Raw genomic sequence first — 16641 nt, 5'->3', positions numbered from 1 at the left:
AGCTTTTATTTTGCTACCGGTGACAAAATGACACAAATGATTTGCAAAGCAAAGACAAGTGACAATACTAAATGAAACATGTTCATGTGGTGAATATGATAAGTTATAAAAAAAGTGTAATATTGAGTGATGTATGAAAAGAGTGTAATCAAGTTGCCAGCAAGTACCTGCACTTCAAACATTAGTATCTTATTGGTAATCTAACTGTAGGGTATACAGTAATATGCACACTCATATTCAATAGTCCTCAATAAATGTTATTTATCAGATATGGGCAAACCGCAGTTAACACTAAAACATGATTATTATATTTTTTTCAGTTAAAGTCATCAGCGGCCACAGGGTTGCTGGTATCCCTACTGTAGATTGTCAACCATTAAACTCGTTGTGATGATAGTAGATATATGCTGTCTACACATCTCTGACTTCCCCACACGAGCCTTACTACAATCATCCTCACCCAAGCAGTCTATTACCTTCTATCTCAATCTCATTGTAAGCTCACAAGAGCACTCTTCTTCTGTACCTTAATGCGTGTTAATGTTATTGTCAATTTGTATATTGTCAGTTTTAATTTTACAGCTGGAAATCTATAAATAAAATGCTCATTACACATTTCCCCCTTTTCTGTCATTTAGGTAAATAATTATTTTTATGTTATTTATAGACCATTTATTATATTTTTTAATGTAGTGTTATGCTATTACATACCCAAAACGATTATATCCTTGGACAGACATAGGTGTGTGACACTCTTTCCCAAACTACAAATTGGCCGAAGTATCCATCTACTACCAAGGGTAAACAGAACAAGACATTGGGCTAGGTCTTTTCGCAGTTTTTTCTGATCATCTTAATCTTAGATGTTTTTCCGGCCTACAAGCTCTTTCAATAGCTAGGTATCTGTGCCTGGAATACTTGGCTGTACTGTCTTACTTTGTTGTAATTTGTTCTTGCTTTATAAATAAATAATAATAATTTAATAATAATGAATTTCTTATTCACTTTTATCCTTTTGTATACATATGCAATGTAGTATAAATAATACAATTTTTATTATTATGGATAAGTAATTGAGTAATTGATAACTGTGCTGGAGAGGGTGTTGGTTATTCTTAATTAACACTTTCAAGAGCTATCCCATTGGAAAAACTCAGCTATGTATGTTTTTAACAGCTCTTGTTCTGATAGAATGGATTCTGTAGGAGATATTAAAGTGTGAACCTGTCAAGCTAAACCAACATTAGTTTGGATCACAGAGAATTAAACGTAGAAACATACATATAGATCATAAGATAAAAGCCATCTAACAGTGGCTGATGGATCTTCATTCATGAGATTCCTTTAGGCGTATTATGAAATTCAAGAAGCATCTGAAGCAAATTTCCCACAAATGTTTGACCCAATTCTCAGCTAAAATAGCAGCATCGTCATCATAATTCTGCCTAAAGGTGATGTGAACTTTAGTCTACAGAGGTTCATCAGTGGATTTCTATTAACAAATACATTTATTAATACAATGTATGTATCTGTAATAAAAAAAAAAACATTTTAAAAGGGAGTGGTTTACAGTGGGGGTACTTGTGACACCACTCATGACAAACCTTTACTATTTCATGGCTGTATGTTCCCATAGTAGCAGGCAGCCATACTGACTACATATTCCATGCACCAATCCTTGCCTACAGGGATCAGATTTTTTTTTCTTATTTTTTGACACTCAGAGAACTAGCACAGATGAAGAACATAGATGAAATGCTACCAGAGCTATCAAAAAGTACCCTTTATTGAGCAAAAGTAAAAAGACTAATAGGCACATTGAATGAAAAAATAAGTATGAAACCTGACAAGACAAGCTGAATCGGGCCAAGCTCACATACTAGCAAAACACATTATACTTGTATGCATCATTATGGAACATCAATATTTGGCTGACATGCATATTTTTCCAGGGGTGGCTCTAGGTGTGCCCTAAACAAATATATTTAGAGGTGCTTCATCTCGAGTACAATTGATGAAAATGGACAATTATTAGACTTGTGTATTTGGAGTCGTACGAATAGCAAATTTAATGAAATCTGCTGATTTTGTCAATTTGTACGAATCTCCAAAAACGAGGCCAGACCCCCACAAAATAGAAAAAAAAAAAAACAAAGCAAAAAGCTACAAATTTTAGGCAGAAATTCGCAGGCTTTTTCATCTGACCCTGGAGGGTCGGGTAGAGGACATCACCGAAAGCTCCACCATTTTGTCCTAAGATAACACTGTAAACTGAAGTGGTCAGCAGAAAAGTGTGAGAGAGTGAGTAAGAGTGTGAGAGTGAGCATGAGTAACTATGGGAGTCGGACAATGAATTGGCCCTGTTTTTGGTCCAAAATGAACCAATGCATTTGTCTGAATCATTTCTGACCCATTTTCCCATCAGCATGACAGTGCCACCCCTGACTGCTGTCCCGCTATAAAGCCTGTGATGAAGTCTTTCTTCAAAATGTGTGAATACACAAGAAATCTTGAACAGGTATTTTATTTGTTAATACACTAACAGAATTATTTGTTCAGTTTACTTATTGGTTGCATAACATAGCTATACCCATCTCTTGAGAAAGTCATATCTTCACATTAACAGCTATATAATAGTATAAATATATACCTAAATATACATACTCACATACATACACGATATATATTTCTATACACACACTGTAGATACAAATATACTTACATAAGAAAAATAATTTTCTTTTTAGATATTTAGAGATACTTGTTTACTAAGTGGATTTATCTATGATACAAATACAGTGTGTGTTATTTATGCGTACCTTCTCTTGCCATTTGTAAAGCTTTTCTTAGAGTTTCGATGGCCAGTTGGTATTCTTTGTTGTCTAGCCTTCTCTCTGATAGCAGCGTGTATATTCTCCAGAGGTTTTCACAGGCCAGTGAGTAGTGAGTGCGGCCTGTCTCGTCTTTCCATATCCGTCCTACTGTCAGATGATAAAATGCCTCATAATGCTCGGCAGCTTTCTCCAGCTCATCTACAATATATGACACACAAATAAATGCAATTGGTACATCATACTACAAACTAAAATACATATGGGATCTTTATATTCTTAAAAGAAGGCATCAAAAGGTTGGACCCTGGTTTTAGTGACTGATAATAAAACAAATAATAGTTAATATTTCGCATTGAATTTAGTAATTGGAATTTGAAATAAACTTTACATATATGAGCCTTTACAGATATAACTCAAATGTTCCATTTCATACTTCCTTTTGCAACAATCCTAACTATATGCTGGTCATGAATATTTACCTCCCAAGTGCCCCTGTGTCGGACCCAAATCCATCTGTCCATCTTTTCACCCTGATGTCTACCTCATCTACAAAACGAGAATTTTCCGCATAAATAAAACAATAAAGTGTGTTTGTTTTTCCACCTTGTGCAGTGTGGGGGGTTACATACCACTGGGAAGCCTAGGTGTGGGTCTGGCACCATTAAATAAATTAGTATAGTATAGTAGGTTGAAAAAAGACTTCAGTCCATCAAGTTCAACCTTTCACGCAGACCTAGTTCTAAAGTTGATCAAAAAGAAGGCAAAAACCCTACATGGGACAATTACCAATTATGCCACAACAGGAAAAAGAAATTTCTTCTTGATTCCATAGCGGCAATCAGATTACTTACTCCCTGGACCAATTGTCTTTGGGTATATTACATAGTCTACTGGCCGTACAAAAATCCTTATGGGTCATGTCTATCTCACAGGTTTCCATGAAGACAACAAATAACTAATATACAAGCCATGAAACCTGCTGCATGTAACAGTGCAAAATATTTTAATATAAGGAACTGCATTCTTTGACTTTCAGAAATATTGATTTAAAGTACAGCATTTTTATGATATGAAATTAAATAGTATTTTTAGTTCTAGAAAAATGACAAAACAAAAAGCTTCAGACTGTTGATTATTTATATAGCACATGAAACCATATTCTAATAGATCAGTTGTGTAAAATGTAACAAAAACCACCGTTAACATAAGCAAAAGTCCAGTTTTAAATTAATATTTAACAATGTGTCACATCATCTTATTTGGGATAAATAAATATAGAAAATGAAATAATTAGTCTTCTGTATTATTCAACGCTCGGTGTGCTCTATCCTTGCTTTACTTAAAATATGCATGTCATAGCTACTGTCCAAGCGTTACAAAAGGGTGGCAGAAAGCATCACCAGCTGCGTTATTTCCCCCCCCGTTATATTGGCACAAATGGGTTTAAATGCGAAGCTGCCGTAAAAGCAGGCACATAAATGTAATTCTCTCAGACGCTATTTTGATGCACATTTTTTGATGTCATGAATATTTAATGAAATGGCCCAAACTAAAGTCATATAACATTCTTACATTACTGATGCCTGCGCCCGTGAGCTACAAACATTAGAGCCGTGATTGAGTGTGTTAAAATGAACTCATTCAGCACGGAACTGATTACTCGAAATGCAGGCGGAAAAAGAGGGAGAGAAAAAGAAGAGGTACCCCACTCAAGATTAAAAGCCGGAGTGAGCGGAGGTTTCACTGGAAGAGTAAGGACAGCGTAATACACTAACCCATAATTAAATAAATAAGGTATCATTATAAAGCACTGCATGCCGAGACCTGACATTAATCTGGTGGGATGTTAATTAGGTTCAAAGACTGCTTCCGGTGTTGCTCAAGTAATTTATTATGTCACAAATTGCAAGATGTACTTGGCTGACCTGCCCGACTGCCTCGTTCCAGCAATCTTGAGGGCAGCTAATTATCTTCTTCCCTATAAGCATTAATGGTTTTTTTCACTCCGACGGAAGTTAAACTGGTGGAAACAATTCTGGGAAAATAAACTGACAGTTCCAGAAGGGAACATTTTATTATTTAGTCAGTATGATAAGTAGAAAACACAGTGACGGTTGTAAACAGTGAATATTCTGTCATAAGTTTAAGCCTGAACCAGGAGTTAAGTCTCTATGAATGTCATATTACGAGGAAAAGGGATGTCTGCACTTGAATTTCCATGACAAATATAGCATTCTTCATCTGGACAGAGAAAACAGCACTGAGCATTACAGCAAATGCAATTCTCAATTTTTTTATTTTTTTTTATTTTCCCTTTAATTGTCTACAAGTGATTTTCTTCATTAACGTATGGTAATCACTGTTTGAGAGTGACATTGTTTTCTTGTTACATTTGCTAATGTATATAGCTTACAATTACTATTAAATGAAAATTCCAATTTTTAGTTGCATCCCTTCTGCCAAACGTAAATTGAGCAGGATTAGAATGAATTATTATTTTGGTATAATAGTGTGTACTGATGTTACTGCCATCGCAGGGCCAATGAAGTGTAGCTAATTAAGATATAACCACCCTGGCGAAGCTAAAATTTAAAAGACACAAAATGATAAGTTCTGGAAGCAATAATGTTACTTATAAACCCAAGAGTCCATTGCTGCTGGAGCCGTTACATGTATAATAAAACAGTGTTACTTCACCATTATGTGGGTAGATTAAAATATCTTACACAGCTTCTGTTATTTGTCATCTGAGGTCACAATTAGAAACTATGAAGACTTGAAATTTTTGAGTTGTTCAATATTTGTGTCTCTTTTAAACAATTCACAAGGCTAGCCCTCTATTTTGTATCATGTGGAATGTGGAAGAATGAATTGACGTGAAAAATGATTTTAAAGAATAGTAAAGTCCATGTTCTATTTGAGAGATTTGAGATTTATTTACTAATGTTAGGGTTTTCAGGTGGGGTTCCAGACAGCTGTGGTTTAAACTACCTGACTCAAGGTGAATTATTAAGGGCCAGCACATTTGAGCTTCCCTTACAAGAAGCTGACTTGACCCTACATAATGCATAATAAAATCAGCGAGATTTCTAAAAGTTCCCTTAACCGCTGTACTATGCATTATACAGGGCCTGCTCAGTTCTTTTAGCAGGAGAAACTTGCAAGGTTTGACCCTTCATGATGTATAACAAATTTAGTAAGTTGAAACCACAAAACTCTGGCAAAAGCTTAATATCGCGCAAAAGACATCAGAAAAACGGATGGTAGCGCTATCCCTGCAAGCCTTGCTATCGCTCTCTGTAGCTGTACTAAGCTGTTCAAAATATTGGTGGAATCCAGACATCAGAGTTAGATAGAACATGATTTAAAAAACTGTGATATACCAAAAATAACACATGATCCTATAATCCAAATGAACAAAGATGTAAACGAATCATATCTGAATGACCCTTTTTTGTTGCACTCAAAAAAGGTAATTTCTAGTAACCACCTTTCATGAGGGCACCTTCTGTACTTCTTCATGACATACAACCTATCTTCAATGAACAATAATTTAATATAGCCTTAAGGTTTTGTCTGCATTTTAATTGTTAGTATTTGCATAATAATTAATACAGTAAAGCTGTATAGTAAGGGTAATGTTTATGCAATTAATTTTAGCATTTCTTTGCTTGTCAGCAGCTTTTAGGGTTGTGTGGTTTCCTCTAATACTTTATAACTTGTGAGTGTATCTAGCAAATTCTAGGTTAGCTCTCTTGCTACCTCTGTTACTGTAAAGAAGAGAGAAGAAGCAGTGGCAGATGTATGTATCTGTATTTGTCTAATCTACCATAAGACAAAGAAACACCATAAAAGTATACTAAAAACATATAAACTAAATAAAATGTTTCAGTATATATATATACCCTCAATTAGGAGTTCCAAAAATGGTTCATTCATTCTAAAACTTCTGGTTAAATGAAACAAAATAAAGACCTTATTGAAGTCCTGAATAACAATTTTCGGTTTTATATATATATATATATATATTATTTATATACTATAATAAGTTTGTGGATTTTGACAAGGAATCTAAAAGGCAAACATCAACAGGGCAACTAAGAACATTAATAAATATATTTTAAATTCAACCTGTTATTTAAATTTTATGGAAATATTTATTACTTTAGTTTTATGAGATACTATTTATGTTAACATGCATATTTTGCTGCTCAATATTAGCTTGATCACATGGTATTGATGTGACATCACAGGTGTTTATGGAATTTATTATTTTCATTGTTTTTTTTCTTCAGCCGTCTCATTTTTAAATATTTTTTACTGGCCCGTTGACGATCCCTTTTAGTGTAAATTTTGGAGGTTTTCTCTTTTAATTTTTTTCCACTGTAAGATTTACAGCTTATACACTCTTTATACATTTCCCTGTATATATATAATCTTCATTCTTGCCAAAGATTATATATATATATATATATAATCATATATATATATATATATACACATATCAGATGCAACAGAATGCGTGAGGCAGTTTCTTGCATTCAGTAGATGACTGTTGATGTTGATACATGGCTTACAAAAGGTCACACTTCAGCATCCCTATGTATACTGTTCCGGTTTCTTATTAGTACGTTGAAGTTAAAAGGTACTGTATGACCACTACTGTCAGGCCCTTAATGCTATCTATAAGTTTCCCAAAATGCTACCCTGTTTTTTTCCACGTGGCTGGTATTATGACTGAGCTCAATGCTAGATTCAGTAAATCTATAACAGGTAACTGAAGAGCAATCTTCTGATAAAAAACAATGAGATATGAGGAATAAATGAAGATGAGATGAAAACAGTGGTACATTTTATTTCAGTTATCTATTTGTATCCGTTCCATTCAGGGCCGGCCCAAGGCAAAATGCCGCCTGGGGCGAATTTTAAAATGCCGCCCCCCCCCTTATCTACCCTTCCTCTCCCTCCGTCCCCCCAGGGAAGCTGCGCAAGGAACACAATTCAGTTACTTGTGATAGATTAATGCCGACATTGAATCTCGTCCGGTATATTGGTGTGAAGTCCGATGTATTTAAATAAGGTCAACTACTTCAGTTGACTCAACAGGTAACTAGCACCTCAGAATATGTTTCTGGAAATGGTACAGGCTTTTCCTATGAAATGTTTGGACAGAACCGACAGTAAGTACATGACCTCGCTATGTAGCAAATGGCACTATATCAGAAGGTAAGGGGTCAATTTGAGAATTCCACTTTGGTCTTAGCTACATTTCAAAGTTATGATTTTCTTTATTCTAATTTTAAAATATCTTTAGGCCTTTTGGGTTTCTTTTATTTTGGAACTCAAAGCTGTAACTGACATCTAAGGAAGGAGTATATGCTCCTGTAATGGGAGCACCTGAAAAAAAGTACAAATTATAATGTAATTGAAAAATACTGAGAACATCATGAAACATTTAAAAAAGACTGGAAACCCTTCTTAAATAAGTAAAATCACAGGAAAAGAACATTGATGTTCTTCTAAAAAGTTAGTTACGACCTTACAGCAAGATCATCTAATGGAACCCTACTAAATTAAAATGATTCAACTTCTTGGAAACAAAATCACTTATGTTCATGATTGTGAGTGTTTGTCAACAAACACTTTTTATTTTTTATTGACTGAATTTCTCAGTGTAAAGGGCAGCATCTAGGGAACCAGACATTACATCCTGTACAACCTCAGGATGGATCAGTGCCATAACATAGGTAGTCCAATCATACCTCCAGGTTTTAGGGACTCCACAGGCCATTATAAGACAATTAATTCCACTATGGTAAAGGGAGGATCAGGGGCACAGGAGTATATAAAACACACTCCGAAGCATCCAAGCGGGGCCGCCCCCTCCGTAACCCCAGTACTGCAGGAGCTTCTGTGACACTTGCCAGGGGTGTCCCGTGATGGACAGCAGGAGGCTGAGCTGACTTGGCAGCAAGATTCAAAAACCCAGAACTGCTGCAACACGCTACCTGTGGCCCTCGCTTGACACTCAGTCCTACCTGTTGGCTTGTTCACCTTGATTGCTATACAAGTGTATGACTCCTGCCCAGTCATCCATGTGCAGTACCTGCCCAGTCATCCATGTACAGTGGCTTATCTGACTACCTGCTCCATGTACAGAACGTGGCTTCGTCTGACTACCAGCTCTGTGCACAGTAATTGTCTTATTTGACTACCTGCTCCATGTGCCTTGCCTTCATCTTACCACCCATTTACTGAACTGAACTTGGCTTTGGCTGACTACCTATTCTGCATACCTGACCTGGCATCTTTTGTCATTTATCCTGGCATTTGCCTGCAGCATTACCTAAACAGGTACCTGGCTAATCCTGCTGTGCTGTTACTAATACTCAGTGCCTATTTATAACTGTTTATACCTGAGCCTTCCTCGCTGTTGGGATCATCAAGGTCCCCGCTTGCTTATCTGGGCCCTCAACCCCTTGCTAGGTGCATCAGGGAGAAGAACTCCTGCAGTGCGAGCTCCTGGGTCATGGCAGTCGTGACACCAAGGACCACTTTAGAATTTTTATTTTTGTATTAGCGCCTTTCCTTGGGTCAAAATGATAATGCCACTTCAGGAGAGTCAAGTTAAACTGTTATTCTACCAAGAACTGGATATTTTAGTGAATACACTGCAAAGTTAAGTATGTTCACCCAGTTACACACACATTTTATCTGAGTTCATTGCTAAAAATATTAGAAATCAGCAACATATCTTTGATAAAATATATTTCTCTCGAGTGAACCGATTGATCTTTGTGTAAAATCTCAGCTGAAGAAAAATCATTAGATCCTAGCTGTTGTTTCCAAAGCTAAATTTGACACAGTTCACAGTATTGTTCATCAGCGCATACAAAAAAACCCCTTTATCTTTCATAAAGATTTTCCAACTTATTGAAATGTCACTTATTTCATAGAGAACTAAGATACTGAAAGCATATGATGGGAGTGTTAAAAAAAAAAAAGTGGTAAAGGCTTGAATATCTGCTTTCCCCTTTCAGGATCAAAAGAAATTTGAACTTTATGGACCTATGTAACCCCTACTCCCTAGGTAGTGGTGAGCTATAAGTATTATTATTGTATTGTCCTTTAAAACATACAAGACTACACTGGCAAAGAGTTTTATAAAAAAAAGTAAACTTTGCACGTGCTTGCGACTTAATAAAATCAAATTCTTTGCTCACCGTGTTTTTCAGCTACCATGCCAAGGTTTCCATGACTCTCTGCTTCTTTTCTCCCACCGTCAGTTTTAATTTTTTTAGCCGTGTTAAAGCAGCACTCGTAGAAGTGGTTCAATAACCAGTGATCGCCAACCTCTTTGAAGTACTGTGCCAGTGCAAACTGATTTTTGTATACTTCTTCATAATAACCTTGAAAAGACAGAAAGACAAAAACGGTGTACATCTTTTGGAAATACAAAACTTAAGCAGACTCGTGAACCAAGCTTTTCCCTCTCTATTGCTATTTTGCTACTTAAAGGGCAACAACACAGATTTCAGAAGAAAAACCTTTTAAACTCCCAAATATGAATACAATCTTTCTAGCAATGGGTGAAATATGATTTCAATAACAAAACTGGATAATGCACAAATAAGTAAGTAACATAGACACATTTTATTATTCAGTACTACAATCTTTTGAATTTGTTTAAGAGAAGATCACCTTTTGCACTTGAGTATTAAGACTAATGTTTACTCTTAAACCCATCTAAAAAAACAGCAAAAAGCATATTTATAAATATTAATATGATGTCCGCTTTAATTTACTTATGCATTTTGGTGATGCAAAATAAAAATACCTCCCAACTCCCATTACATCTGATATCAAACAAAAGGTGTGCAATAATCATAATAATAATAGTAATAACATGAACATCAGATGTGATACTGTGATTATAATTGCTGCAAAATTAAAACAGTTGGTAGAATATACAAATTAATTAACACATAAAATGTGGATAGCAATATTGCTACCTAAAACATGGAAAACACTTATATTCAACCACTGATTGTTCAATCTTCCAAAATCGAGCCAACATAGAATTTCATAAATGAAGCCGGTTCAGTTGATGACTGTGACAAGATGCAAGGGATTAGGAGCAGGGCAACACTGAAAATCAATGTAAGCCACTATAACAGGAGACACGGGCATATAATCAGATACAAACGGTATGCCTTAGGGTTCTTGGTGCCAAGGCATACTATGACCCAAAATACCTTATTGATCTGAATGATTTAAATAGTGAAAGCTGACCATATCTGGCCAGGATATACACATATTACCTCTAACTGTTCTCCACATACAACATTCGGGGATAGCAGTCAAGTTTGCACTACATGCTTATGAAACATAACTTTAATATACAAGTGTGAGAAACAAAATGTACCCTATTGGGCAAAATGTTAATCTGAAAGCACTCATAGTGGCTTTTAAGAAACATGAAAGCCATGAGACATCTGCAAGGAAAGCAATGGGACTCCAATTTGTCCATTAAATGAAGCTGTAAACATTGATTATTTGTTCTAGATTCTTGGCACACTGAATCAGACCAGATGCTAGGTCACAAAATTATATCATTCCTAACTGCAATACACACTATTAATTCAAAAATGAACATCCAAGGCATTAGCTCCCTGCTCAGCCCTCTATTCTGGTGCCATATAATTGTGCAAAACTGTGCTATTGTATGAAGCTCCAACTTTAAATTGGAAACTTTAAAAAGACTTTATGAAGCACAGGTTATTGAACAGGTATGAAGCACAATTACAAGAACCGGGACTAATTAACAGATATTATCTGTAAATGGAAACAATACTAGAACAGTACTGAACTAAAAATGTGTTACCCCTTTGATGTAGATATAGTGCCAGGTTAAGTCTAAAAAATATTTGCTTTAGGTTACAATTTATTTTTTAAAACATGTCTTGCTATCCATTTGTTTCAAAGTAGACCCACTTCTTATTCCCCTGGCACACCAATAGTACATGAAAGGTCTTGACAGGACTCGACTGTAAACCCAGCTGGGTCATGTTCATTCCCATACCTGGAAACTCTCCAGGTTTGACCTGGAGTCTCTGGGTAAAGCCCTGTTTCCCCGGGTTTTCAGGTCACTTTCCTCAAAGCAACGGGAGTGGCATTTGACCAGGCCTACTCCCTCACCCCTCCTTCTCCCCATCCACTTAAGACTGTCTGGGGCTAGCCCGTCCCTATGCATGGCTAGCCCTGCCCAACTGATGGCTTGACCCACCCCTTGGATGACTAGCTCAAATTGTCAGTAATTTAAAAACGCTTTTTATTGCCTCCATTACCTTGACTAGATCCTAGGACAATATATATAGAAAAAAAGATCATTTAGGATGCATCTTCACATCTAGCCCCTATTGATGGTACAGTAACACATAAGGTATGTTATATAGGGACTAATGGCCTGGAAATCGTACTCAGTGTACCCATGTAGCCTAAAAGCTGATTTATTGTAATTATTCAAACACATGATAGGAGAAACAAAGATTTGTAAGCACCATGGTGTACATCAAACAGTTAAGACTATTGTGTATTTTTATTTCTTTCTAATCATAACAATACATCTGAGAGAGATGCACAGAACGATACAACAGATCAACTATATAATAGATGATGTATCACACAAACACACACGGCATGCTCATATTTTCTCGTACCGTTTAATAAGAGTTATTTTGAGAAATCATGCAAAGAACTCCAGGTATAAAAAGTGTACAAATTCTCATGAGATCCAACTGACCTAAGGGTGATTATGGTTACTGGCTCAGCTTTGATTGAATGAACTTATGTGACCCCTGCATGACAAACCTGCCAATGAATAACAATGAGAAGTGCACAGACAACCAGCATAATATCTTCGGACAAAAGATGTCCTGCTTCACTAATGTCAAATGAAAGAAAACCTCAATGGACAACAGACAAACCGCATCACAACGTGCATTGATGCTCCTCTCCTGACTTATGATATTTAAGATTTAAGTATATATATATATATATATATATATATATATATATATATAGATATAGATTGGCAGTGAAAAATAGAGGGGGGGGGGTATTTTTACAGCATTGGATATCACCAAAGTGGTGCAGCTATGCTGGGTTTCTTGTATGTTCTTCCTTTACAAAAGGGTATCCATATTCTCTTCTATATGCTTTTGGTGACAATGTGATATAATATTGTCACACCCAATGCCATGAACTAAATTAATAAAAAGCAGTCTTTATACTGAAACCACAACTCTCCTGTTTGTGGTGACATAAGTATTGTTGTCAATGTTTTTGCCAGTTGAACTTTTCCTGTATCACATGTCTTTTGATATGTTAACGAGGGAACACCTACAGTGATTCAATATGCCTGTTGAATGCAAAATCTTAGTTCAGTCTCTCTCTGCCCACCATCCTGCATGGATGGGGTAATCGGTGGTGTGCTGGGTTACGTTGGACCTTTAGGTTGCAGGTTAGTCTTGGAAAGTGTTGCATTGTATGTTGGGTTGTCACTCGTTTATTGTATGTTACTGTGTTTTTGTCTCTTATTAAATATCTGTTAAAGTAGACGAACCTTTGCGTTATATTTTTATATTTGGTTTAAACACCACACTGTTTAGTGAATAAACCCCAGTAGGTTATGGAATGACACCTAAAGGTGGCCAAACTCAGTAAGAGTCATATTTCCAAGGGACCACATCAAACTTGATATACCTAAGCTTCCCCCATACATTATGATCATTTGTGTAAACATGTACACTAATGTGCAGATCAAGTAAAGCTTTACGTGGCTGTAAGACACTTTGAAATGTGAATATATTGTATACAGAATATATTTATACATAAAATATATTGACACAAATAACGAAGCATTACTGCTTCTACAATTGTGTCTAAGGAAGAATATGAAAGTCTACATTTTGGAAAATGAATGTGCTTTCTGAAATCTCTGCCACCTATTGGAGTGTTTATAGAGTGAGACTTAATTACTCCTCAATTTCTCCCAGTGTGTGATCTTTCAAATCTAAAGTGCCAGATGGGATTGTACTGTCATTAACCTTTTTAAAGGAAATGTGAAGTATGATGTCAAATAAAAGTCTTCCCAAAACTGATATAATTTTAACTACCTTGGCACAGATTACAGAAACAAAAGCTTTAATGTATAGCACTACTTCCATCACTATTTTCCGGAATGTAGGTACATTCACTACAAAGAATTAAAATGATAATATGTAATATTATAATAAAGAGTAATATAAAAACAGATCATGTTTGCAGAATCACATATTAAAAATGTACATTTTCATAAATGTTGTATTTAAAGAAAAAAGGAACATTTAAATGGAATGGAATTACAATTTATTTTCCATGTACTACCATATAACATTTTGATAACATTTTGTAGGGCATAATTGCTTTAAACAGCGAAGAGATGCCAAATAATACGGCTAATGAATAATATTAATTTAAAAAATATAGATTTTATTGGAAAATGTTTCACTAAGGGTTAACATGGAAAGTGCAATCATTTAATAATTACATGACCAATGTAAGCTATTTCCCATAAGCAGTAGTACTATAATGATAGCTAGAATACACTTGGCATCAGGGCTGGATTGGGGAAGGGCCACATGTTATGTTTTTATGCTCACATAGCATGCGGGCGGATATCCAACCAGTTGCTGCCCGCTGCGGCACCCGGTCTGCCCCTGGGTATGAAGCTGAGTTGGCCCACTCGGTGCACTAATAGACCTGCCCTGGCCTGCGCGGGATGTATAACTTAATGGAAATGAATTGATCGGTTATATGTCCCACACACTACAGGGCAGCACTGAGAGCTATCTGGCTAGAGTCCTGCGTAAAGTTGCCTACTAGTCTAACCTTATGGCTAATATCTTACATAACAAGCGTGTGAACTACTTAAGGTCAGGAATAATAATAAAATTCTGCAACGTGATATCAATACAAAGTATTCTAATATATGACGGGATATATGATATGATAGATCATCTGTATAATAGTAATGTGACCAGGCAGTCTGGCGTGCAGCTGTGACAAGAAAGCTGAATCAATATGAAGACCAACTGTTACCCGTTCAGTTCCTTTTACATAACCCATTTAGAGCCACGAAGCCTGTCTCTCAGCATTGAACCGCGATAATTCAATTTCTCAAGCGCTCCTTTTAACGGTAAGATATTAGCAGAGTGTAACATGTTGCTGATCATTGAAAGCGTGGTACCGAATTACTCTTTTGAACACTCTTAAATATCTTTAACTTCTCACCGATTCACCAAACAAAACATGTTAGGCCCTACAAATTATACTGGAGTAATGCTGGTAATTTTATGCTACGTTTAGTTTATAATTTATTCAATTTAACAGGCATTGGGCTCATTCATGAATCTTACAATTTATAGTACATCTTAATAATCCTATGTAATAGAGCTCACAGATTGACACAAGAAATACATATGTATTACAAACCCATGAAGTTATACCATGGGAGCAGTGTCTTACGCTCCGGTTTCAGGATCTACATAATTATTCATCTGTGTTATCTCGCCCCTTCGGTGGTTCTTCATGTGGGTGTGGTATAGAGAAGAGAACATATTTTGCTCCCCCAGCAGATACATACTATAACTGCTGTTTACCCCCATATATTGTATAGCCTTCCACTTCGCCAAGGTACCCCCAGTGGGTTAAATTAATTTAGTACCACTGATTCAGCTCCATCGTAAGCATGGATAAGATTGGGTCCAACAACATTGGGCTACTTTGACACATTGCTGTGTATACGCCAACTCCTTGCTTTGATGTACATTGAAAACCATATAGATTGCAGAGCCTATTTAGTTGGGTATAAATAGAAAAAGCTTTGTTTTGTTTTATTTAGTTATTTAACACATGACATAAGTATACCCTTATGTTTACTGGTGAGCCTAGGTTTTGGTATTTAATAATACTCTTTAACTGAAAATCAAATTTTTTAGGTCATTTAAAAGATATTAGGAAATAAGAATGTTTACAATATAAAGGTGTCTTTTTGGGACAAACTATGTTTATCCAATATACAAAACTAAAACGTAACCAACTGAGTGCCAAACGTTTGCAACACTGCATGACCCAGCCCCAACTTCCACTTAAAATCTAAATGTTTTCTTTATATAGGTCCAAAGAGAGGGTTTTTCAGGTTTGGACAGCCAGTATTCAATAAAAGTGGAACAAGAAAGATATATGTGATGTTTTTAAAACCATTAAACCCATTTGTCAGGGTGCCAATGACTTGCCACACTTGGCTACATTAACGGTAATTGTTACCAGCCCAGGGCATGGCAAGATATACACACGAATGAGGGAATGAAGGCAAAGACTCACGTGCACTAAACAATCTGTTTATTCCAAAGTAGGGACACGGAAATTACAAGTGAAAGATGGCCTGGGCAAGTGATACCACACAGGCTGGTTAGGAGCGGACCCCTGTAGTGTTAACGACAAAAAATGGAAATATCTGATCTACCTTAAATTGCCTCTTAAGCAGCATCTCCCAGGGAGCCCGATTATCCTATAAGGTGATCTGCATCCCCCCCATAATCAGCCCCTGGACCCGTGGGCTTGGGACAGGATACACCACTGATTCCAAACTCAGGTCAAGACACAATTAAATTAATTCAGTGTAAGTATTAATCTTACATACATTTTAATAACCAAAAAAATCATATTTTGGGACATATAAATTTAAAAAAATAATGTTGCCAAT

At 36.1% G+C, this 16641-nt stretch overlaps 1 protein-coding gene across 1 annotated transcript in view; it reads right to left on the bottom strand.

The window, feature by feature from the left end:
• LOC149287404 (tetratricopeptide repeat protein 29-like) overlaps positions 1-16641 on the bottom strand; it is a 71761-nt gene that overhangs the window by 29651 nt on the left and 25469 nt on the right. The window contains exons 5-6 of the mRNA XM_089492903.1: positions 10058-10243; positions 2820-3032 (exon numbers count right to left, since the gene is read on the bottom strand). Of these exons, the coding sequence (XP_089349029.1) occupies positions 2820-3032; positions 10058-10243 (399 nt within the window). The remainder of the gene's footprint in view (positions 1-2819; positions 3033-10057; positions 10244-16641) is intronic.

The sequence above is a fragment of the Sceloporus occidentalis genome, unplaced genomic scaffold (assembly GCF_023333645.1).
Source record: "Sceloporus occidentalis isolate IW3139 unplaced genomic scaffold, rSceOcc1.0.p SCAF_61, whole genome shotgun sequence".
Taxonomy (NCBI): domain Eukaryota; kingdom Metazoa; phylum Chordata; class Lepidosauria; order Squamata; family Phrynosomatidae; genus Sceloporus; species Sceloporus occidentalis.
This window is presented reverse-complemented; position numbering and strand designations above follow the sequence as displayed.